We start from the raw sequence: 26,186 nt of genomic DNA on the forward strand, positions 1-26,186 counted from the left end.
ACGTATCCTGATAATGGGCAGCCTGTGTACAGTTCCAAGCTAAACGTTTATCCAATTGTCTGGATTGATATTGATTCGTGCGTTGGCCAGGAATTTACATTTTTCGGGACTCCAGGGGGCCCCACCAATGTGGCCTGGGTTCGATTCCCAGACTTGGCGTCATATGTGGGTTGTTGGTTCTCTCCGGGTACTCCGGCTTCCCCTCACCTCAAAAACCAACATTTGACTTGATTTGTGTTAATTGTTAACTTCAGTTCACAATGTCCCCAATTAGTGCTCCAGCCAGGTCCTTTCTGGCCTTTCCTTTCCATCGTGCATAGCCCGCGAGCAGGCTGGCTCTCTCTCTGCGGTGGTACTCCCAACCCCAGTCCCTCAGAGGGCCTGCTCGCGGGCTACATCGTACAGTGACGAGGGATTTCTAGATTCTTAGATACATCGATGAACATGACAAAATTGATCCGACATATCAAATAAATCCTTTTGCACACATTTGATAACCGGGAAAAAAACAGATTATTGTCTATTTCCATTTCAAAGATCTCTAATGTATCCTTTACAGGGAATGAAAAGTTTTAGTCAGTATCACTAAGCCCTAGACCCTGATTTTTGCTCTCATTAACCTACATTCCATTCTCTATGTACTCACTGATTGGCTGCTCTGACGTCATGAGATTGACATGTATCAACAACCATTGGATCGAATGTGGAAGTGATAAAGCTGATGGTCGTTTGAAGCGTTACACTTGGGCCTCTCAACATGGTTTACTCTCTGAGATCTGCCTGAAAGATAGTTCCCTAGTAAAGCGCAACTTGCATCGTTCTTAAACTTTAAGCTTGGAGAGGCTGAAAAGTGGATGCTGAATTACATTAAACTCTTTGGAGATATCCATAAAGACAATCGCAACAAGGTCACCCCTATCACGCATCGCCCTCCACTCCTCCGTTAACCTTAGCAAGGAAGTCTCACAACTATGAAGCTTCCTGTAGGCGCTGATATAATCCCACAAGATTCCAGCATAAAATTCATTCATCTGCTTTCAGATCCCTACCCCCGGTAGGCAGTGAGAGAGAGAAATGTGGGCCCCTAGACCATATGCATGAGACAGACCCCTTTCTTACACACAGCTCAGTTCCGCCCTTGTCAATTTAACGTAATATTTCGATTGCTTTAACGTAATTCCCTTGAAAATGACGTACCATCCAGGTTTTTGTCAAACTTGGCACAATTGATACTCAATTACTCATGCACACATGCACAAGACATTCAAAAAATGTAATTAACTGATGGGGTCACCGAGTTTGTTTTCGCACCGCATGCCTTTATCTAAGTGTTTTTTACCGAATTACGCGAGAAGCGTTCAAACCTTAATCAACCGGAAAAATTGTTGTCATATAGCTAAAGCTACTGAATATTACTGAAAACTTGAGCCTACTTGTTTATCTGGGCTGAAATCTTTCAGCCAAGTGTGATTTCAAACTGCTCAATCTTGCAAAGCAATGCAAGCAAATTGGATCGCTACATCATAGCCTCACACTCAGTGTCTGGCTCCATATGAAGTTTCACGGCATTTATGTATATCTACTGTCCAACTTTTTTTCTCCTTAAAACATGTTTTCCGTGTACCTATTACGAGTACATAACACCATTAAAACGGCGGGGTTACCGTACTGCAACAAGTTGCAAAAATAGTGGAGACACTTCACCTTCCTGGAGCGCTATTAATTTACCTATTACCTCTCACACTGCAGCCCCCTTCCCCCCCCCCTCCCTTATCAGTGTTGCTAGCAAGACAAAAAAATGTTGGAAACTTAAACAGTCAACATTGAAATGGGGAGAGGGGAGGGGAAGTGGGAGAGGTTTAAATTCTAGATACGGTGGGTACTGGACGCTAGAAAAGGTGTTTTTTCATGAAAGTGTCTCAACAATTTGGCGACTTGTTGTAGTTCAGGAGAAAATAGCCATTTCTTGACAAATTAAGCTTGGCGTCAATGAAATTCCGCAATTTTATCAATTTTGCGCGAGCTAATGCGCGCGCCAATGACGCAAGAAATTACACGCAGTAGGGTTGCACAATTCAAAGCCAGGGAATCACCTAATGATAAGGAAGTCATAAGGGCCATTTATACGGGAGAAAATAAGACGCGCCTTATGTAGGACGCGTCTCAAATAAGACGCGAACTGCGAACTGCTCGTATAAATGGTACAAAGCAAGCGTTCGCATCTTATTTTAGACGTGACTTACATAAGACGCGTCTTATCTTAGAACAGAATTTTCGCCTGTTCTTATTTTGTCCGCGCCTTAAGTAAGACATGAACTTCCTCGTATAAGTGGTTTTGCATCCTAAATAAGACCATTCTCGTTCCCAGAGCTGCGATCCTCTTGGCCAGCGCCTCGATCAATGAAATAAGACTTGAACTATAACTGCGCATGCCTGTCACATGCGTGGACAACAACAACATCGTCATTTTGTCGACCAGTCACCCAGGCTAACAAACAGAGAGGAGATAATACAGTCCGTTGAACAAGCAAACAAACACCACCCCACAATTAAATTTACGGCTGAAATTACAGATACAGAAACGACATTTCTGGATACAAACACTGGCATTTACAAAGGGTAAAGGTTCAAGGGTAATTCAGTCCTTGATATGCGCACGCACTTCAAACCTACTGAAATATTTCAACACTTGTCCTCGTGCCACCCACCAGCCTTCTCAGCCTTCTCAGACTTCTCAGAACAAACTCTTCTAAAAAAATATTTGAAGAGCTTATCCAAAATTTTAAATCACGCCTACGTGAAAGAGATTATCCAAATAATCTTGTTCAAAGGACCCTCTCAGAAGCGCAATTTAAAAACAGAAATCTGGCACTCCTTCAATAACCACAGGAGAGCAAACGAATTTTGCTTTCCGTTTCACACGATACCACCCAGAAGCGACGAACTTGAAACAAATCCTCATGAAAGACTGGCATTTAATAGAGCGACAACCATTGCTCAAAGAAATCTAAAAACCCGCCTTTCATATATTACGAAAGGAGCGAAGTCAATCAAATCTGAAAAGCCAAAACATGCACTAGGGGACCTAGGGAGTTGTGTAGACCTGTCACTCCGGTACACTGCTAAACTCACAACTGAGTTTAACAAAGTGGAAAATATGAACAGATTCCATTACTACTATCAGAAACCCATAAGGGTTGAAACGTGTAACGCGCATTCACAGCTTCCGAATATTCATTGCTAAGTACCATATTTGGAAACCCCTCGCTCCAGTTAATTTCGCGCGAGAACATTGGTGGTATTGCGTAACGTTGTTCTTGCAAACTGATTGGTTGAATGTTTCTCTCTTGTTGTTTCAAATAATTATGGTACTTAGCAAATTGAATATTCAGAAGCTTGTTTCCCAGCACACAAGGGGCCATTACACGTTTCAACCCTTCTGGGTTTCTGCTACTATATAATAATGGACAATCACGTATCATTTCGGTTTCAAAACTGTGATTGCATGCAAATGCTACATGCAATGAAGGTCAATTGGATCATGGTTGGTGGCAACTGTTGTTGTAATTGACGGCGAGGTTTGGACATCATGCTGTGACGTCATGACCGGGATCGGGATCGGCCGATAAAAACGTTCGGGATTTCCAGATGAAGGGAAAATTTTAGTCGGGATGGCGGGATTGGAGAACCCTATCGGGGACCCTCTCAAATCCCGCCATGCTGACCAAAATTCTCCCTAAATCCCGTAATACCGGTAATCTTCCGATCCCGATCTGATCCTTAAATGTCTCAAAGAAAGGAGGTATCCTTAGTGGATTCATACATGGTGCCAGGTCCACCTGTCTTCATGTTTATGAAGTTAATGTCTTTAGCTGAAATTGCCTTTCTTGTTTGGTTCACACCAATGCCCTTTTTCTCTGTTTTATTTGCACTCAGATCAAAATGCACCCACTGAACTGATTGGCCTTTCTTCTGAAAGGTCCGCTCTCTGTAATATCACAACTGACAAGTTCTTGTTTGTCAAGTGTTGTTGTAATATGAATATCTTGACAAGTCGACGACTTGCATGTCCCTTAATGAGGGACTTATGGGTCTCCGTAGTAACAAATCATAAGTTGGCCAGCCGAAATATTGCAAGCAACAACGCCTATGTTCACGTAACCTGAAGAAGGCTGGTGTTGGCCAGCCGAAATATTGCAAGCAACAACGCCTATGTTCACGTTGTCTTGACCAACCTTTGCAGGATATTTTCTATTACGAGTACATAACACCATTAAAAAGGCGGGGTTACCGTGCTGCAACAAGTTGCAAAAATAGTGGAGACACTTCACCTTCTTGGAGCGCTATTAATTTACCTATTATCTCTCACACTGCAGCCCCCCTCCCCCCACCCCCTTATCAGTGTTGCTAGCAAGACAAAAAATGTTGGAAACTTAAACAGTCAACATTGAAATGGGGAGAGGGGAGGGGAAGTGGGAAAGGTTTAAATTCTAGATACGGTGGGTACTGGAGGCTAGAAAAGGTGTTTTTTCATGAAAGTGTCTCAACAATTTGGCAACTTGTTGTAGTTCAGGAGAAAATAGCCATTCCTTGACAAATTAAGCTTGGCGTCAATGAAATTCCGCAATTTTATCAATTTTGCGCGAGCTAATGCGCGCGCCAATGACGCAAGAAATTACGCGCAGTAGGGTTGCACAATTCAAAGCCAGGGAATCACCTAATGATAAAGAAGTCATAAGGGCCATTTATACGGGAGAAAATAAGACGCGAACTGCGAACTGCTCGTATAAATGGTACAAAACAAGCGTTCGCATCTTATTTTAGACGTGACTTACATAAGACGCGTCTTATCTTAGAACAGAATTTTCGTCTGTTCTTATTTTGTCCGCGCCTTAAGTAAGACATGAACTTCCTTGTATAAGTGGTTTTGCATCCTAAATAAGACTTGAACTATAAGTGCGCATACCAGTCACATGCGTGGACAACAACAACATCGTCATTTTGTTGACCAGTCACCCAGGCTAACAAACAGAGAGGAGATAATACAGTCCGTTGAACAAGCAAACAAACACCACCCCACAATTAAATTTACGGCTGAAATTACAGATACAGAAACGACATTTCTGGATACAAACACTGGCATTTACAAAGGGTAAAGGTTCAAGGGTAATTCAGTCCTTGATATGCGCACGCACTTCAAACCTACTGAAATATTTCAACACTTGTCCTCGTGCCACCCACCAGCCTTCTCAGACTTCTCAGACTTCTCAGAACAAACTCTTCTAAAAAAATATTTGAAGAGCTTATCCAAAATTTTAAATCACGCCTACGTGAAAGAGATTATCCAAATAATCTTGTTCAAAGGACCCTCTCAGAAGCGCAATTTAAAAACAGAAATCTGGCACTCCTTCAAAAACCACAGGAGAGCAAACGAATCTTGCTTTCCGTTTCACACGATACCACCCAGAAGCGACGAACTTGAAACAAATCCTCATGAAAGACTGGCATTTAATAGAGCGACAACCATTGCTCAAAGAAATCTAAAAACCCGCCTTTCATATATTACGAAAAGAGCGCAGTCAATCAAATCTGAAAAGCCAAAACATGCACTAGGGGACCTAGGGAGTCGTGTAGACCTGTCACTCCGGTACACTGCTAAACTTACAACCGAGTTTAACACAGTGGAAAATATGAACAGATTCAATTACTACTATCAGAAACCCATAAGGGTTGAAACGTGTAACGCGCATTCACAGCTTCCGAATATTCATTGCTAAGTACCATACTTGGAAACCCCTCGCTCCAGTTAATTTCGCGCTAGAACATTGGGGGTATTGCGTAACGTTGTTCTTGCAAACTGATTGGTTGAATGTTTCTCTCTTGTTGTTTCAAATATGGTACTTAGCAAATTGAATATTCAGAAGCTTGTTTCCCAGCACACAAGGGGCCATTACACGTTTCAACCCTTCTGGGTTTCTGCTACTCTATAATAATGGACAATCACGTATCATTTCGGTTTCAAAACTGTGATTGCATGCAAATGCTACATGCAATGAAGGTCAATTGGATCATGGTTGGTGGCAACTGTTGTTGTAATTGACGACGAGGTTTGGACATCATGCTGTGACGTCATGACCGGGATCGGGATCCGCCGATAAAAACGTTCGGGATTTCCAGATGAAGGGAAAATTTTAGTCGGGATGGCGGGATTGGAGAACCCTATCGGGGACCCTCTCAAATCCCGCCATGCTGACCAAAATTCTCCCTAAATCTCGTAATTCCGGTAATCTTCCGATCCCGATCTGATCCTCTCTTAAATGTCTCAAAGAAAGGAGGTATCCTTAGTGGATTCATACATGGTGCCAGGTCCACCTGTCTTCATGTTTATGAAGTTAATGTCTTTAGCTGAAATTGCCTTTCTTGTTTGGTTTACACCAATGCCCTTTTTCTCTGTTTTATTTGCACTCGGATCAAAATGCACCCACTGAAATGATTGGCCTTTCTCCTGAAAGGTCCGCTCTCTGTAAGATCACAACTGACAAGTTCTTGTTCGTCAAGTGTTGTTGTAATATGAATATCTTGACAAGTCGACGACTTGCATGTCCCTTAATGAGGGACTTATGGGTCTCCGTAGTAACAAATCATAACTAAGGCCCTTCGAAAAACACATTTAACCTCAAACTTGTGGAGTAGTCGATTCACTAATTTACCTCATTTATCCCAATGACAAATCACCCGGGCCCCTGAAAAGTGCATTTTTTGGCTGCGATACGGTGAGAAAAAAAGTTGGGTTGAAACTTTGCGTGGCCTTCGAACAGTTAGTTTTGCAACTGAGCGGTTCCTGGAAATAAAGGATCTCTTGTAAAACTAGATACAGATGATACAGGTCCATGAGATTCACTGAGAAGAGACGATGGCAACAATAATGATATTCAACAAAATAACCTTTCTTTCAACAACCAATAGATCTCTGGTTGGCACTGACGTAAGGCTGAGTAGGTCGCTATAGCTCAGACAAGGCAAGCAAAAACGTGAACAGTATGTATTGATAAGATATAATCATAATTCGGCTGTAAAGTGACAGCTTGATTTTTTTTCACGTCACCAGAACTTCCAGGATCTTGGTCCTTGAAAGCGATATTTATGGAATTTCGCATGTTAAAACTGCCAACCCCCTTTTCCAGTTCATATATACCATTCAGAATCTCGTTCCATTGTTTTCTATTTTCCCCAAACATGAACCACGGTCTTTAAACAGGTCAAATCATGGATCCCCAAAAAACTAAATTGCACGAGTACCCGCCAGGATAAGACACGTGGACATGCAGTGGAATGAAGGTACTGGTAGGAAGGCTTTATTTCTCAAGAATATTATTATTCCTTGGGTTTGAAACTCCCTCACTATGATTGGGCTGCTTGTGATTCACTTGGTAAATTGAAGACCCAAGCCAATTTCATTGAAGGAATGAACAAAACTTGCAATTAGTTATGCCAATAATAAGTGAGTCAATAGTTAGAAAGTTATATGTATGGAATCTGTATTTTGTAGTTTTATTTCTTCAGCTAATTGGCTTTTGTAATCTGTAAAAGATCCCCTTGTCATACAAATAGAGCTTGTTGTCATAATTTGAAGCAAAAATAATAAATTTTTGTACCCCATTCAACATACATAATCTTTCTAACAAAAGGTCTAAAATATCAGAATGTCAGAACAACTTAAACAATTCCACTCAATTGAAATTTTTTTTGTTTGAATCGCTCAACATTTATCAGTTTGAACCACTCGCTGCAATTCAAACTGATGAAAGTTGAGCAATTCAAATGAAACATTTTTCAATGGAGTGAAATTTCTACAGAGTTTCCTTATAATACCAACTTTATTCATTCAATATAATGAAAGGGAGAGATACCAGTGGTTATCCCTATACGAGGGTATTCACCCGGAAGTTATTGATTTAGAGTCGATTTTGAAGAGGGAGGAAAACCAGAGTACACGCAGAAAAACACTCGCAGTCAGATTGAGATCAACTGAAACTCAGCCCACATACGACCTCAAGGTCAGGGTTGAACCTGGGTCGCAGAGGTGGGAGGCATGGTTGATAACCACTGAGCCACCCTGACTCCCCACCCTGACTTCTTTATCACATTCTAGTTTTTATTGTTGGTTCTATGCAGTCGTTTGTGTGATTATGATAGTAGTTTGTTATCAAAGGCTTCCTACTAGGGTTCTCCAATTGTATAGAGTCCAAATGTTAGTGGTTTCTTTCTTTCACTTAAATTGCGTTGTTAAATGTACTGCATACATTAATGCACTGTATATAATATAACACTTAGTCAAACATTTCAAATAATGCCGTTCAAAATTATGCCTCAGAAATTAAGAATGATCCCTTCAAGAGATCATGCTCTTGGCTTTGAGATCATCTTGTAAAACCCTGATGAAGAAGACATGCAGTGAGTGCCCTTGCAAATATTGGCTCAAGACAACATATTACTTCCATTTTTAATCATCCTTGCTCTTTCTTACTTTAGGTTTTTATAATTTTACTTTAATTCTTGACTGATTTACTAATTTGCTAACCACTGCTTCAATAATAACAGTAATAAGTAAAGGTAAGAACATGATTTCAAGTGCAATTTGGAATAAATAATTAAGCAAAAGTAACTTTTTACCATAACTGAGGAATTTCTCTCACGCTTATTGGCTAAATTTTATCATCAATAAGAGTACAGACACGTAAAATAATTTGTAATTTATGATTATGGAGGATTTGCCAGACTTTAAAGGGGCTATATCGCGCAAAATGATTTAATTACATAACACCCAAAATGGCCAAAAAGTAGAATGAAACATTGCAATAACCACTTAAAACTGCTGAACAACATAAAAGAAATACAGCAAAAGGAAAGAGAAGCATCAACAAGATTGAAACAGTTTGCATTTGGGTAATCTTGAAAAAGATTGGCCCGCCATTTTTCAAGCTATGACAAATCGCCAGGATAAAGATCATTTTTGCTCAGAATCATCTTGTTTGTGATGAAACGAAAATTTCATCAGTAAAGGAATTCAACATTACCATTTTCAAGTTTTAAACTTGTAATTAACTAAAAATTCCCCTAAACACCCTAAAATAATGTAACATTGCCCCTTTAACCGGTTTGATTTTAGTTTTGCAGACTTAAGTTGAAACAAAGCCATGAACATTTTTTATTGCCAGGAGGGTTTTTTGATCACATTTTGATTCTTGAACTGATTTTTTAATTTATGCAAGTTGGTGGCATGATTGTCAAATTTCCAGCCAATGAAATTTTATCAGTACGGTTGTTAGTAGTAGCCAATGAGCATACGAGAAAAGTTATTGATGATAAATAACTGTGCCAGTTTGAATCACTGCACACATTTCAGTGTTTGGATACCGGCATATTATCTCTCTTCATTTAACCTGGGAAATTCAACCCAAGTTAAAATATAATTTTATCATCAATATGAGGACAAACATAAAAACTGGCTTCAATTTGTTAATTTTCAAAGACAAACAAAAGCTTATTTATTCCAAATTGCACAAGAAAAATCATGCAATTACTTATGCAAAATTTTCACCTTTATTGCACCAATTTCACTTTTCTGATCTTTGTTTGGGATAATATTATTGACATTCTCTCTGCCAATCAACATGCTGAAATTTTGCCATGTATATTATTATAACAGAAATGATAATCAATGATGTTATGGTATATGAAATGAACCATTAGAACCCACAAATGACCAGCTCCCAACGTCAGTGGCTTCATAGCTCAGTTGGTTAGAGCGTCGCACCAGAATCGCGAGGTCACGGGTTCAAACCCCGTTGAAGTCCTGAATTTTTCAGGCTTCTCTACGCAATTGCAAACATTGCTCTCATAACTGCGAAGATCATAGCTTCACTTGAGAAATGATAATGTTGATGGTCTTTATTGAACAATATGTGGCAGCAAAATGAGACAGTTTTCTTGTCAAAGACTATATTACATTACACTAGTTTATTACCAATAAATTATTACTAATTTAAAAAAAAACTAATTGAGCAAAAATTTTGATATTATCTAAAAAGTAAAAGATTGCATAAAATTACTTTAAACCAGGAACTGTTTTAAGGAAGCTATTTTTTAAAAAGTTCAAAGAATATCTTAGGATAGGAAGTATAAAATTATGACCTTGACCCCATAAGCCCTTGGGATATTTCTGATGAGGTAGAAAATCGGCAAAACGTGCTTGGGTCATCCCAAAGTTTTATCAATGCATGGACTGTATCATATTATCCATTGTTGAGAAACTACAAGTTACAAAGCCATACTAAATTAATCACTTTTTGTTTATTTATCTATCGTAATCAGATATTCAGCATTAAAGTCGCCTCCACACATCAATAGCATGGCTAAATAAAATACTGTAAGCTCACTTAAGCTTCACTATAGAGTACTACAGAATGGGCGTACAGTGTTTGCCGTCCATTAACATTGTAATCGTCGAACTAGCTTCAGTCAGAAAAAATAAAAACACAACACCTACGAGTTTCAAGTATTCCTTTTCTCATCTGGCCGTGTGGAATCAGACAGTTGCTTCAATATTGACATTCTTTGACGAAGAACGCCCCCGCGGTATCTTGCAGTTTTGTGAGGGCTATAGGCTCAATAGAGCGGCTAAAGGCAAAAGGATATTGTGAAACAACGTTATTAAGCAAGCAGAAGTTTCCTGTTTTCGCAATTTATCGCTTACATCATAATCACATGATGAAGACCGTAAAAAACCGGACTGAAGTAAAACATGGAGGTGACCATTAGCAACTATTGTCTTAAATTGACCAATCAGGTTTCGACTGATTCTGTTATGTCTAAATTTGGCAGAAGGCCGCCCTAAAATGCTTCGTCTGCCTCTCTTTCGTCCTCTTCCCAACCGCAACGATTCGGAAGCGTCGTCGTAAACGTTAGGGTGTAAACCCGACCATTTTTTAAAGAATTTTACCGGACAAGTCGCCAAAATACCTCCCTTAAAGGAACTAGATTTCCCCCTCCCTATCTTAGACGGACTGGACTTGAAGCAAGAGCCAGAACCATGTGTATATACACCATGTACGCCAATGGATGTGCTCGATCTCTACGACTCTGCCGAATGGTCAGCAGCGAGTTCTCCCAGCTCTGAACTGTTCGATGATGTTGACCTGAGCTCTGCTTCTGATCTGGACGAGAACTGCACCTATCTGAACGACATCTCGATTGACTTTGCATCTTATCTGGATCCTGCCACCTTGAATACCAGGCCCGAAGATTTAACCAAGTATTTAGCCCCCAAGAAGGATAACAGGAGTAGAGAAGTAGTGCAACCGTATTTATCCAAGGTAGACCAAGGATTCGTTCCTTCTAAAGTAGTACCTAAACCTAATCCCCATAAACCGGCTGTGACGTACAAATCAACGACTCTGGCGAAAGACCTCGAGCACAAGTCAAGCAGGCTGCCCTCCATCGCTTCGCAGCTGAAGGCACCGAAATCTCGCCGAGGTTCATCCTCCATCAAGAAAATGGCGATGGAGAAAGGAAGCGAGGAATATCGCTTAAAACGGGAACGCAACAACATTGCTGTCCGCAAAAGCCGATTCAAGAGCAAACAGAAATATGCGGAGACCCAAAGCAAAGTTGATGAGCTACAAGAGGAGAATGCCCGCCTACAATCCAAGGTGGATTTTCTCACTAAAGAGCTCAACGTTCTCCGAAGCCTGTTTTCAAACACTGGAGCTTACAAGGATCCAGTTGTAAATGCTGCTCTCTTGTCGCATGGCATACCGACTCCCCATCATGGTCTTGTCGCCTCTCGTTAGATTAGATCCTAACGATTGGAACTGTTTTTTTACTGATTGTGGACGTTAAAAAAACTGTAGATCTCTGAAAGTTTTGATTATTCGTGTAACACCGCAGCCGAATATTAAAATACAGATTGATCACATTGGATGTGTGTGGTGTTCATGTTAACTGTGACAGGTATTTTTATATTACTATGCACAATGTTATATTGGTTCTCTGTTGATAAATGTCGTTTTTTAGAACCATTCTTAGAGATCTTAAATTTACCGCAAAAGGCGACATTTGCCAACACTTAATGGGAACCATTGTCGTCGTAGCTTAAGATGAAGATGTTCTCATTTCGACACAGTGTTTCAAACTCGTTTACTTGTTTTGAGACTTAAGTCGGCTGGTTTGCATTCTACGACTTCAAGCGCTATTATATTAACTTCTTTGTTCGGAAAATCTACTGCTGAACCGCTCTTGAGTCGATCAACACACACATACTGGAAAGGGCTTGTTTCTACAGACCAAGTTTATTTCAAGCTGTTACGGAAATGGCGTTCGTTCGATGAGCTAAAACGCAAAAAGGAAATTAAAATTTTTTAAGTTCATTAATGCCTGATAGTGATTCAGTTTTGAAGAAAATTACACTTTCAGTTTTTTCATGATGTCTACTATCCCTTTTCAGGGAAGAAGCTGTTTTTTGGCAAATGTCACGGGTGGCAATGTCTCCTGTTCAGCCTTGTCACGTTTCCTCTGTAGTGAAGGCAGTTGCATTGGACCACTGACATTCCAAACGTTTTTCTTGAATTGGTTATTAATAAACTAAGCTTGAATAAATTTTGTTTTGAACAACAGTATAAACATGGCACAAAACATTAACGAAAGGTAAAAGGGTGAAATTTATTCCATTTTCATTCAAGCTCTTGAATGCTCTCAGAGCTGACATCAAGAAGAATTTGCCTTGTCTCACAATAACTGCGACCTTTATTAAACTGCCATCAAATATGAATATCCTAACCCTAATAACATTTCGAAACTACCAAACACTATAGAGAAGTTGTTTTTGTAACCGAGAGTGGCTACCTGACTATTCACTCGAAAATTTTGAGAGCTGCATCTGAGACAGTCATGCTGTGAAAATGCAGCTGATCTGCTGTGCTACATGAAAGTCTTTGGTTGTCAGTTTTGCATTCGTGATAAAATTTAAATTAATGGTCCTGAGGGTACAGTTTTGTTTTCCCAGGAATCCTTCATCTGGGGAAAACATTAGGACTTAAAGAAAAAAAAAAGTAACTAGTTTCCCAAGGGACCAGGCATCAAGTGCTTTGCTTTGATATATATTATATAGTGCTGTTTTATCCTGCATGTGCAACAACTGTAGTATTTTTATTCTAGTTGGGATTCATTTGAATTTGATCAGGGGCACGTGACCAAGAATCAGGGTTTACCTCGGTGTAAAAACCTGTGAAACTTTTTCTTTGTTTTGTTAGCTCGTGGTAGGGTTAGGTTATTGTTTGATGTGTTTTTGCTCTTTTGTTTTCCTTTGTGTTACGTCATCTGTGAGTTTCACAGGTTTTTACACAGAGGATGAGCCAAGAATCAACCAATCACAGTGCTTGTTTTGTTGAGTGAAAGTCCAGGTGTAACTTACAATGACATTATTTTGCCTACATCATCAACAACAACTAGATAATCAACTGCCAAGCCTCCACAAGTCTTCTATAGCTCAGATTTAGAGCACCTTAACTGGAAATCACGGGGCCATAAGCACAACTTCTGCGTGGAAAAATGATATTTTGCAAGTGTCCCCAAGTCATTGCCAAAAATACCAGTAATAGTCCCTTAACAGAGATGTGTGAAGAGTTTCACTCAAAGTACACTTTCTTTCACAAAAAAACTGAAGTGAAAATGTTGACAGTCGTGAAAAAGTTGAGCAGACACATTTCCAAATAATTTTGAACAAAAAGGTGATTCTCTTTTTTCTTTCATACATTATCCTGACTAAAGAGGAGTGTGTTGAAGCAGAGGTTTTGCCTTGTATTCCCAAATGGGAAATGACCTCTGGTAACAATGGACTGTTTTTTTATTGCTATTTGTAGCTCCAAGTTCATCACCTATGCAACTGTCTACATTTTAGGTACAACTTTCAGGGCATAGAAGCCTTCCGTAGCGATGTTTGTAACTCAAAATTACATTTCCATCTCATGAAAGGTGCAGTGATACATGATAGACTACTAATAGTGTCTGAACACGTGCTACTTTTGCTGTGATTGCTGATGAGGCCTGATTATGGACCACATAATGCCCGCACTTCTCACAGGGAAGTGTGGGCCAGGTTTCAGGGAACGTTGCACAAAATCTAATCCGTAAGTAATTGCGGAAGCAAAACTATTTTGAGGGGTTAAGGACTAGGTGCAACAGAAAGACAGCTGAAAATGTGAAAGAAGGTATGAGCCTTTAGCTGAGTCTGAGAGCATGCTAGCCAGAAAAAAATTTAACTTGGGGCATTGGAATGTTGCTTGATGCAATTTTTGGAGATTTCCTCAAAGGAATTATGGCACTCCCACCTCTGCAATCATGTGTGGGCTGAGTTTTGTTTGATCTCAACCTAACTTGGGGTTTTCCTCTGAGTATTCTACAGATACCACACAGCTCTTTGCAACCTTTAAATTCAATGCACTGGCTTAGGATGCAGTTCTATTGAGTTTTTGATTAGGCTTGTTGTTTCCGTCGTAATTATATTATTTTCTGGATCAACCAGGAGAGCCTTTGAAATAGGATAATAATTCATGATAGCCCACATTTTAGAGACAAACCATTGTTAACAATAATAAAAATAATTGACTATCATTTTAATACAAGGCTTAGAATTCTCTAAAAAGTAAAAAACCTGAACGTTTTCAGCGTTAAGCGATCTTCAGGGTATTTGACTGTTACAATCATGCAGACGGATTCTTAGCTATTCTTGTTCATTTCTTACTGAGTGACATCATAAAAATAATTATTATTGTTAGCTATGGTTTGGGCGTCTATTGTTATTTCCATATATGGTGATTTTGACTGACATGAATCACATGTCTTGAAATAGGTGCATACACATCCATATTCTGCTTTTCCTCCCTCAACAAAATCGACTCCAAGCTCATTACAACTGGCTATGGTGCTGTGGTCCAGAAATTATACATGGACTTTACCTGGGCTCACTGCCAAGGGTGCCTTATATAGGGCTTCCAAATCTGATCTTGTTGACTTCAGTGCTGGTAAGTTAGTCCCCAGATAGCCTGTGAATGCAGACGTACGTGCCAGAAAGATATCTGCGTTTGCAGCCTAGTCCCCAGACAACCATAAAGAGGATTAAGCGTGCAAAATAATAAATTGTAAATCGTTATTATAACACTTACAGGCTCTTTACAACCCTTAGCTTGGATTGGTATAGGACAGAGATTGTTCAAATGTGTATGTTTTTCACCGGCCAGAAAGTCCGTACAGGGAAATACCGGCATGTGACCGAGGCCCAAGGCTGCAGGCCGAGGGCACAGTTTTTCCCTATACGAACCAACCAAGGCCGGTGAATAACCTGTCTATTTTTTTCCCTAAAAAGACGTGCTGGCTGGGAACCATTGCTAAGGCTGGCCTGCGATGCTTATTATCAAAAGAGAAGTATCAGGCAATACCTCAATGATCGGTTGATTCTCTTCACAATATTATTTTATTAGTTTGTAAAGCAACACTGCTTACTTTTAAAAACATTTAAAAGGCTTCAAAAAAATCTATTTTTGGTCCTAACACTGGTTCATCACTTAAGCTCACACAACCAGGGCTTGGATTCCTCTCAGGATGGTGGGCAAGATAAAAAAAATTCTGCCTGCTCCCAGAGCCAATCAGATTGCAGGATTCACAGAATGCTGCCGGATTGCATATTGAGAAAAAGTAATAAGGGTTATGGACATGAAAGTCCATGAAAGTCATTTATGTCCACCGACTTCAGAACCAATTCTGAGACAAACCCTGAAAGCTTCTTTCTGTACACAGAAAAGACAGTGTTCTGTGACATGCATCTACATGAAGTGACAAGATGTATTTCATAAGACCAGTAACTGGGTTCATTTGCATTCCTAACGAAAAGCTAAGGTAATCTTAAGTATCATGGCTAAGTGGAAGCCACATCACTATCTTTCAGCAGCAATTTTTACTTGGTAAAAATATTGTACTATTATTATTACATTGATTATGATTTCAACAAGATGTGATATTTTACATAATTATGTCTGGTCGACTGTGTTAATCATAGCTTCAGGAGACAACGCTTCCACATATTCTGGAATTGATATTGGCCAAAATCCCTGGATTATTAACTAAATTCTATGTTTCAGTCCCAGTCATCACTTCCTGCAGAGAGTGTCAACTCCGACCGGTCATTTTTTGGTGGTGCAGGAATCATGGCTGAAACTTTGTCCATGGCAGAACCTGTGCCTGGTGGTGCATTAGAAGAACCTGCATCCCCTTTGGACCCGGAAATACCCTTGCGACGCATGGATAACTTGGCAAAAAGGTCGCCCATCAGGTCCCCACCACCTCCGCCACTCACAGCAGACTGTTCTTTCTCTGCTTTTTTCTTCAGCTTTCTTTCCTTGACGCTGCGTAATTTGGCATTGCCCTTGCCTCCTGCTTTGCGAATAGACTCCATCAGTGATGCACGGCCATCTGAAGCAACTGCATCTGGAACATCACTTGGCAGAGCTCCAGTGTCTTGAAGTTCACAGTTTTTAAGTGGGAAAAGTAACATCAGAATTAGTATGTAACCATGAATGCTGCTAAATGCAAAAATTGACAACATTTGTCACATAGATTTTACCAGTTATTCAGGCAAAAAAAGTATAGGATTAATACCTGAACTTGCTTAACCTATTGACCCCTAGGAGTGAGATTTCACAGACTTTACTGTCTAACATCAGACGATTTTACTCGTCAACTGGCGGTGTCCTAGGGCGTTTGAGGGTCGATGGGTTAATATAATTTTTTATCATCAATTTTCAACCACTGACCAAAAAGGCTTTAAACACAAGATTACCTGTCATCTTTATGCTTAACAATCTGTAACCACAACTGCAATTTCATTTCGTAATAAATTACATCACATTTAGTTCTCATGTTGTTGAGGCAAACCTATTCACTTATTTTTACATTTCTTTCACTTTTCAACCCAACAACCAAGTGAACAAAATTTATTTTTAAGTGCCCCAGTGACCAAAAAATCCATTCTTATTTTTTTTGGATGTCAAAACTAGGTATGTTAACCACACACTAAGCTACCAAAGTTTTAAGCCTTGATTTCAAAAGCACACCTGTTTATTTTAACTGGACTTTTCCTATTTAATGGTCCGCCATTACTCACTTTAAGTTATTGAGAGAGCTGGTTCGAGGAGAAAATAACATCAAAAGCTCACTAGTTTAAGAATGTAATGCCTGTGTACGGCACAGAATTAATATGCAGCACAGGAGTTTTGGGCTTTCAGACTTTTAAACTCGCGTTTTTGTATATTATAATAAGCTGCATTCACACGCTAAAATTTTAAGCTAGTGAGCCTTTGATGTCATTTTTCCCTGGATCCAACCTTCTGAGGTCCAATCAGCCAGTTTTGAACGTGAGCAATAACGGGCCATGAAATTCAAAACATACTCTCAAAGTAAATGGCCTTTGGATAAAAATCAAAGTTCAAAATTTGCCAGTCAGGTATTATGCAAACACACTTTCAAAATGTGAAGAAAAAAAGGAAGTGATTGTTTTTATCACAAGGGCACTTTAACGGCATTGGAAAAGATACATAAACAAAAAGACCAACAGCGCTACACTGATTTGAGGTCTGGTCAACAGGTTACAGGTAAAAGCAAAAGCAAAGCAAAGAAAAGCAACCATATTTAACGTCGATAACTCGTAAAAGTAATTCAACTGACAAACCTGAGGTCGACGGTGCACTCACTTTACTCCCCCTCTCCATCAGTGCTCCGTTTTACGGGTATTTAAAGCTACTTAGCTACACGGAAAGGAAAGAAGTCGAAACAAGGATGCGAGATCCGGGAATCGAACTCAGGACCTCTTGCACCAAGGCCGCGCACTAACCGACTGTGCCATCCTTGTCCCATAGAGAGATAAGACAAGGGCAATGATAAATGACAAGGGTTGTCACTCACCTGTGGATCCATTTGCTGATGGGGCAGGAGGAGGTACTGCCTCAGGTTCTGGAGGAGGTGGTGGTGGTGGTGGGGGTGGAGGTGGTGGACCACCAGGTCCAGAAGGAGGGGGAGGAGGAGGAGGGGCTGGACCAGAAGATGGTGGGGGAGGAGGTGGGACTCCTTCTGTCCTTGGTAGTTCTTCCACAACCTCAGGTAAGTCAGGTATGTTGGAACCGGGAAGTGATGGTGCTATTGAAGGACCCAGGTCAGCACTGTAGATGAAATTCATTTAAGATTTATGAGGTTGACAGCCAACAAAAACACACTATTCATGTGTGTACGTAACCAGTACACAGTGTTCATACATATGCAGGTCATCTATGTGGATTTCCAATGACTTGCAAAGGGCTTCAGATCGTAATAAACCGTACTGATCATAAGTTAATTTTGTATCGATCCCTAAAATGTATACAGTATATGGTAAGCAAAAGAAGCCAGCTACCAGAAATGCCTCCTACTATTCAACTACCCTAACTAACAATACAAATCAAGTTATTCCACCATTAAGAATAACCAATTCATCAATGATGGAAAGGTGTAGCCCGTGGGAATTATATATAGAAGGAAGTTGCCTGGCAAACGGCTGAAAGGACAACTGAAAATAAGATTGTAAGCACACACCTAGCTCTCCAATGAATTCTAGTAGCTCAATGGGCAAAGTAATGTATGCATGGTATGTTACTAAGCATGCTATATAATGCGTCGAGTCAGCCCGAACGGATATTGTTCGAGAGATGTTAACATTGTAAACACTTGACATTAACTTGGTGACAAGGATGTCAGTGGAATAAGGGACAGAATGGCGATCAGCATTGACTACATGTATGTACATACATCATGTACAGTTTCCGGAATTCGATATTCGCAGGGACCCAGAAACAGTTTACGCTCGCTTCGTTAAATGTGCCCAGCAGTTCAAGAATAACCACTTGAAAGCATACAACATTATGGACAAGGCACAAAAACGATTGCTTTTCTTAGACTCAATAGGCAAAGCTACTCTGGACATATTCGAACAACTTAGCAACACAGGAACAGACTTGGACAGAGCCGTTAATGCACTACGAGACAAGTTCAAGGAATCTCAGAACCGGCTGTACAACATACGCAAATTTCACTGCATCAAACAAGGAAAGGACGAAACTTGGGATTCGTTCATCTTGAAGCTTAGAGTGAAAGGCAAGCATTGTGACTTCCTGGCGGGTTGGTTGGATACCAAGATACTAATGGCCATGATCGAGAGCAGAAATCCAATAGAGTGAGAAGAAAGCTACTACAAGACCAGCTAACACTAGCAGAAGCACTCAAATATGCCAGAGGTTTCGTAAGCGCGGATCAACACGCCACAAAAGTGGAGAACCAAACCCCAGCAGACGTCACCGTTAAACAAGAAGTGGATGGAACAGGCAAAAAATCATGTTTTAATTGCGGGAAACAGTGGCCGCACCAAGGGGGACCAAGAAAATGTCTGGCTTTCGGCAAGCGGTGTATGCGATTTGGGAAAAGGAAACACTTCGTGAATTATTGTAAAAGTAAACAAGAAATTAAAGCCATGAAAGATTAGCATATGAAGGTGAACAAAAATCTGAAACGTCGCCCGAGAGCAGCAACAAGTCCACGTGCACATTGGAAACGGTTAACCCCATGGGAACCTCGGATAAAAGGTCCCTAAGAAAAGTACTAATTAAATTAATGGCGACCTTTCAAAGATACGGCCTGGAAGAGAAAGTTATGATAAAAAAAACAAGATGCACTCACCGAGTCCAAGACCGAAATGAAGGTGGTCACATGGCAGCTCACAAAGGGAGATACCCAGACCACATTGTTGCTGAGTTATGAGGATGGAAAGGACCTGGGAATGATACTTGTGAGCAATGCAATTTCAAAGGGACTCAAACAATCGGAAGACGCGAACCACGTCAAAGAACTTTTGGAAGAGTACAAAGATCGATTTGAAGGAATTGGGAAGCTAACAGACATTCAGGTTGATTTAAATGTTGACCCTGAATTTAAACCTGTCGCACAGCCACCACGCTGACAACCATTTAGTGTATGGGAGAAAATGGAAAAAGAAATACAACACCTTCTGGACCAAGATATCATTGAAAAAGTTAACCAGCCAGCGGTATGGGTATCGCTGCCAGTGGTCACTCCCCAAGGCTGCTGCCTAAGAAAATTTTAAAGGGGCCCTCAGAGCTAAACGCTGAGAACTTAGGAGCCCAACATATGAAGTGAAAGGTGTTGCTGTGAAAAATTAAGGAGCCCAGAGCTATTCTTTGGGAGCCCCAGGCTACCGGGCTCCTGTTAGGCAACAGCCTTGCTCCCAACAAGATTAGAGCCAGATTCGCCTGACGGTAGATGTGTGTGTGGCAAACCAAGCAATACCCCGCAGGCACACCCAGCAGCCCACGATAGATGACAATGTCAACGAGCTAAGTGGGTTGACTGTGTTCTCACACTTGGACATGCCCAGGGGATACCACCAACTAGAGGTCAAGGGGAGTTAGAGAAATGTAACGACCTTCTTGACGCAACGTTGGTTTATGCCGATACAAGAGGCTGAACTATGGTACGAGGTCAGCCGCTGAGATATTCCAGGAGACCATCAGACAGGAGTTGACACAAGACCTCAAAGGGGTCTTCAACATTAGCGATGACATCATTGTGCATGGGTATGACACAAAGGAACATGATGCAAACCTGGAGGCCCTCCTAAAGAAAAGTCGCGGAAAGAATGTCATGTTCAACAAAGGAAAATGTGAATTCAACAAAGAACGCATGGTCTATTATGGCTTGATGTTCTCAAAGAAGGGAGTATCCCCAGACCCTTGCAAGGTACAGGCTATCAAGGAGGCGGGCCACTTGAGGAATGCAGAGGAACTTAATTCGTTTCTGTGCGCAGTCAGGTATAGCTCACGGTTTATGGAAGCCAGAAAGTATCAGAAAGTGGTCTGCAAACTCGGATAATTACTAAGTGGAAAATTTGAATGGATACAAGAGCACACAGAAGCATTTGAAGAACTGAAGAACATGCTCAGTAGTGACATGGCACAAGCCTACTTGGATCCCCAAGTGGAACATGAACTCCACGTGAACAGGTGTCTGATGGGACTGGTAGCCACTCTCACACAGAGGAAGCTTGAAGAACAAACGTGGCAAGTTGTGCAGTATGCTATTTGAGGCCTTACAGACACAGAAAAATGGTATAGCCAGATCAAACTAGAAGCCTTAGCGGGTGATTTTGGTTGCAAAAAGTATCGCCTGTTCCTGTATGGGATACCGTTTAAGATGGTGACGGACCACAAACCTCTAGAAATTGCCTTCAACAAGCCCACACATGCAATGTCCATCCGGGTGCAGAGGATCGTAAACAGGATGTTGGATTACGACTTTGTCGTGGAGTACTGGTCCAGAAAGGAAAACATATTGGATTACACATCACAACACCCTACGCCACTTCAGACGTGTACCAAGCTTGAACTCAAAACTACCAAGGAAGTGAAACGCTATATGAACTATGTTGTAACATGCAACACACCCAACCCAGTCACTAAGGAGCAAGTGCAGAGAGCCACTGACGAGGACACTACACTACTAACGTTAAAGGGGTGCCTCTACCAAGGCTGGATTGACACAAAGGCTGAGAACTTACAGGCGTACAAGCTCGACATTAAACTTTCACCCGCTGCCAAGCAACTTGCTTTCTATATACGAGAATAACCAACTGTAGATTCCTAACCTGTAATCATGCCTTTATCTACTATTGAAATCTTAATCAGATCTCATCCTAGTTTTTTCACCTCCTCAAACAAATTGGTGCCTCATTGTAGGTCACAAAAGCTTAGTATAACTAAATGAATTAATCAAGGCAGTTTTGAAACATTTTTTAGAACCTTTGGTGGAGTCAGAATTTAGCAAACAAAAAGTATGATTTATGAGATTAAGGGGGTAATCATATGGGGCGCTGTTTGTAAAAAAATTATTTAAAACAAATTTGTGATATCTTTTCCTTATTTAGAAATAATGAAAGCTGCCCGAAAATATATTTATCAATAAGATGCAAAACTTGTCGCATGATATGTAAATTATTGATAAATAATGAAGTTTACCTAGAGTGAAACCCATTACTTATAAATAATGAAATTTTACCTCGCTGAGTATGAGGTTTCTGAGATACTTATTTATATAACACGAAATTTGGTCAAAGTAATTTCTTTACAAAGAATGACTTTCACCTCCGGAAGCAAAGTCTTATTTATAAATAATGACTTTATACAGATAATGACATTATTTAGAAATAATGATTTTTTGCGTCTGGGAACAAAGTCAAAGTCAAAGTCAAAGTCAAAGTCACAAAGTCACAAAGTCAAAGTCACCTCGCGGAAACCATATAACGTTGTTTCAAAGGGATTGACAGTTGGCGGAACGATATAAATTGCCTCAAGCTATATCAGAAGCCGTCTCTCATGCCGTCAGTGATGCCTTAGAAAGTGCCTTGTCTCAGACAAGTAAATAAATATTTTAGAGACAGACTGATTTATAAATAATTGAAGTTGTGTAATTCATTATTTATAAATAATTCATTTCGCGATCAAAATTATTTATAAATCAGAATGTGCCTCACACAATTATTTACATATCATGCAACCAGTTTTGCATCTTATTTATAAATAAATTTTCAGGCAGTTTTAATTATTTCTAAATAGGATGTCACAAAATTTGTTCTAAATAATTTTTTTTACAAACGGTGCCCCATGTAATCACAGATGCCAGCTCATCTGTGGAGTATCATGATTGTTGTTCAGTTGGTTCCTAAAATGGGACCTGGGTGCATTTTGGAACAGGATTCACATCCTAGTAGAGCATTTTCACATGATTTTGTGGCAGCCATGTTGGTGCCCTAAACAAAGAAATAATTGCCTTTTTGATAACTGACATTGATTATGTAGAGGAACTTAAGCTTTATGCAAAAACGGTGAGCAGAGAACCAAAATGGGTGCAAGTCACACAAGTGAAAATACTCTATTTTCAGGGCTGAGTAAAGAAATCACAGCCTGTGCCTATATAGTAGCTTCAGTTAAAACCACTCTCTCACTTGTATGACAAGTCATCAGCTATCCCTGGCAGATCGGGCAAATAAACTGGAACATCAATTTCAGGAACATCGCCAAGATTAGGTACATAAAAGTAGTTCTGTGCGGTCATCCTGTCCAATGCCTCTCCTTGAGTGATGGAAATAGGCGCTGCGCCGATGTCTTCTTCCTCTTCCTCAATGTTGCTTCTCGTCTTCGTCACTGCTCCAGAGAGTGGATCCAACATAACATACTTCTTGTAAGGATTTTCTGTGGTGTTGAATAGCAATAGAGAGCTTACAGATTGAAGATTTTTTGGCAGTGATCCTAGCCCTTCCCCTTTCATTTCGTCCTGTTTCTTTTTCACGTTTAGGTGAACGTTGTAGAATTGCAGTTTGTCTTTTAAGGTGCGTTCATCGACTGCAATGAACTTCGAATTCAGAGTGTAAGTTTGACGTTTTAACTCAGCCAGTTCATTCTCAGCGGAATATAGCGTCTCATAAGGCTGCAGCTTCTCTGGAGCAGGGTATTTTGCGCTGGAAAATACTCTCGTTGCCTTTTTAATGCCCTTTATTTTGTCGATCCGCGCTTGTGCCAAGTCAGCTCTGTGGTTTATGGCTGCAAGACGTTCCTTGTTTTCCTCCACACGTTTGCTGATGCGACCAAAAATGTCCTTGGATACCTTCTCCAAATATTCAAGCGAATCGACTATTTGGTTGATCGATTCCTCCCTTCGAAGATTAGGCAAAACTAACGGTACACTGTACGTTTGCACCGGCATTTCGGCAATAATCTTAGTAATGAGGAAGAAATCACAAATCCACCATCTTGAGTCATGTGGCGATGTAGGTAACTACTTGGTGTAGGCACCCATATAGTGGTCCCAGGCACTCATACGGTGGTCTGCAGATGGTCTGCATCTAAGTGTCATGAGTTCGAGTCCATTTATATGTAGAGGGGGTGGCACTTAACTACAGAAAGACAATGGTTGCTAAGAAACCTTTTCAGACAAAGAGCCCTACAAAAAGGGTGCATGGATGGCTCTACGAAGTAACTTTTTCAATGGAAATCTCACATCACTTCAATCAGAAGGCGCGCCGCGCATATACAACTAGTCCCAGTCCTTTGCCGCGCGTTAAAGTGAAAACCCAGGAAACGAAAGGAAGAGACGGTTTTTTCACCGGATGGGAACCGTCCCATCATTTTTCGTAAACTGTAGCATGGAATTTCTATTTGGACAAAAAATCGAACTGATATTTTTAAAAGTGTATCAAAGGAGGGCCTTAACGACGTCACAATTTTTTGGAGAAATAATTTATTTCAAAATCCATTCTTCAAATTTTGTGTTAGAATGTTTTCATGCTGTTGCGTTAAAGAATTGTGAAAAACACAGTTAACTCGCTGAGTTTTTAGGCATTTTCTGTTTTGGTCACGTGATTTACCAAATATGGTTGTGAGTTGAGCTGTACAAAGTAATGTTAAATAGAACACACTTGGCAAAAAAGGATTACTGTAGAGTTAAAGGAATTCGAGAAATGACTATCTGAAGGGGTCTATAGCAACGGTTTGGTAGTTAAGAGTCACCCCCCTTAATCCATCCTTGGCCATACGTAAGCATCCCTCATCATCCCTAGGCGTACCTGACCATCTATTGTCATCCCTAGGCAAACTAAAACATCGCTAAGCGCACTTAAACATCCCCAGCCGTACGGTGCGCTCATTTTACTCCACCCTCTCCATCAGTGCTCCGTTTTACGGGTAGTTAAAGCTTCTTAAGCTACAATGAAAGGAAAGAAGTCGAACAAGGATGTTTGACCCAGGGACCGAATTCGGGACCTCTTACACCAAAGACGCGCACTAACCGACTGTGCCATGCTTGCTTCTCTAGCATCCAAGCTTTAAAAGGTGTGGACGGAAATGAGGCGAGAAATTACAGATATTGGGCGAGAATTAGGCTTAGCCATAAGTTGTTCGGCAACTTTTGAGGCTGTAGGCAACTTTTAAAATTCTCCGCAACTTTTGACTTTTTTTAGCAATTTTAAAATTATTTTTTACTTTTTTCTTGACATTTATTAGCGTCCGAAAGAAAAGTCAGCTAAATTCAAGTTGTTTATACTACTGTGTGGAACACAGGAGCCAGGAGTGGGTCTTTTGGTAGGCTGTTCCATCCTCTCAGTGGGTCGGGAGAAATGAAATTGTGGCGAGGGCGAGAAAAAGTCGAGGGAAGACTGGCGCCCGACTTTTTCCAACACTATCTCTTCCTCAAATAAAAGATTATCCTTCATTGACAGCTTGCTCCAAATGAAGTGTTGTCCTCCATTTAGATTACTCTGTCCCAGGACCTGTGGTAGCAGATAAAAATTGAAAACAGTAAAAGTTGTCCCTGGATTGGATTTGAACCCGGAACACCTACTTTGAAGAAACTGTTCTTATCCACTTAAGGACGGTGCCTACTATTGTTATTGCGCATCTCGTGATAACTGCATACTATCGACCTCAGACGTCCGTGGACAAGGGCGGCAAGGGCGTTGATTTCAGTCTGCGGTCAAACTTTTTTGTGGCTCTGCGGTTTCGAAAGAAAACAACCTGAAAAAAAGTTTTTACCTGCATCTTATTTCCTCGGACAAGGCTTTTCCTGGGTTACCCGCAATAGCTTCGGCCGGTTTTACTCGCTGTCAACATCGTTTCGCACTTTTCTCTTTGGGGAAAGCAACAGAAAATAGCATCACGAGACCGAAACCGCAGAGCCACAAAACATGTTATCACGTGATCAGAATTTTTCAACCGCAGATTAAGGCAGCGTTTACGCGAACGTGGTTTCATTTGTAACCGCATCGATTTGAATACGGTTACTATTTTGGTGCAAAATTTGCATTGTTCAATTCAAAATAGTGAATTTAGCACACGGTGCAGCACTCGCTTATATAACATCACGACTTTGATTTTCTGGCGAAAACGGTTTTGTGTAAACACTTCCAAACCGCATCGATTTTGACGCGGTTTCGAAGTCATGGAATCCTGTCGATGTGAAACCGCTTTCGTGTAAACGCTGCCTGAAAT

The 26,186-nt window shown here is 40.5% G+C and overlaps 2 protein-coding genes and 1 non-coding gene across 3 annotated transcripts; 2 read left to right on the plus strand and 1 right to left on the minus strand.

Moving 5' to 3' along the window:
- The first annotated feature begins 9,784 nt into the window (after window positions 1–9,784).
- Trnas-aga (transfer RNA serine (anticodon AGA)) lies at window positions 9,785–9,857 on the plus strand. The gene has a single exon. It is a non-coding gene; the product is annotated as a tRNA-Ser (tRNA).
- A 1,056-nt stretch (window positions 9,858–10,913) lies between these two features.
- On the plus strand, window positions 10,914–11,977 carry LOC138026797 (CCAAT/enhancer-binding protein beta-like). The gene has a single exon (XM_068874248.1). It carries the CDS (start codon window positions 11,118–11,120, stop codon window positions 11,850–11,852), a length of 735 nt encoding a protein of 244 aa, XP_068730349.1. The 5' UTR covers window positions 10,914–11,117; the 3' UTR covers window positions 11,853–11,977.
- A 3,533-nt stretch (window positions 11,978–15,510) lies between these two features.
- Window positions 15,511–23,984, minus strand: LOC138026796 (WASH complex subunit 1-like). The gene is made up of 3 exons (XM_068874247.1): window positions 23,150–23,984; window positions 18,013–18,266; window positions 15,511–16,569 (listed from the first exon to the last, which is right to left on the minus strand). Exons 1-3 carry the CDS (start codon window positions 23,905–23,907, stop codon window positions 16,190–16,192), a joined length of 1,392 nt encoding a protein of 463 aa, XP_068730348.1. The 5' UTR covers window positions 23,908–23,984; the 3' UTR covers window positions 15,511–16,189.
- Window positions 23,985–26,186: the final 2,202 nt, after the last annotated feature.

The sequence above is a fragment of the Montipora capricornis genome, chromosome 12 (genome assembly GCF_036669925.1).
Source record: "Montipora capricornis isolate CH-2021 chromosome 12, ASM3666992v2, whole genome shotgun sequence".
Lineage (NCBI taxonomy): Eukaryota > Metazoa > Cnidaria > Anthozoa > Scleractinia > Acroporidae > Montipora > Montipora capricornis.

Bases quoted from the DNA above. Each gene is read 5' to 3' on its own strand.
- LOC138026796 (XM_068874247.1), bottom strand. From the start codon at position 23,907: ATGCCGGTGCAAACGTACAGTGTACCGTTAGTTTTGCCTAATCTTCGA. The intron at 18,267-23,149 runs GTGAGAGAGTGG...TTTCATCTACAG, and splicing joins GCTGATGACTTGTCATACAA to TGCTGACCTGGGTCCTTCAA. The intron at 16,570-18,012 runs GTGAGTGACAAC...GTGAACTTCAAG, and splicing joins ATCAGCAAATGGATCCACAG to ACACTGGAGCTCTGCCAAGT.
- LOC138026797 (XM_068874248.1), top strand. From the start codon at position 11,118: ATGGATGTGCTCGATCTCTACGACTCTGCCGAATGGTCAGCAGCGAGT.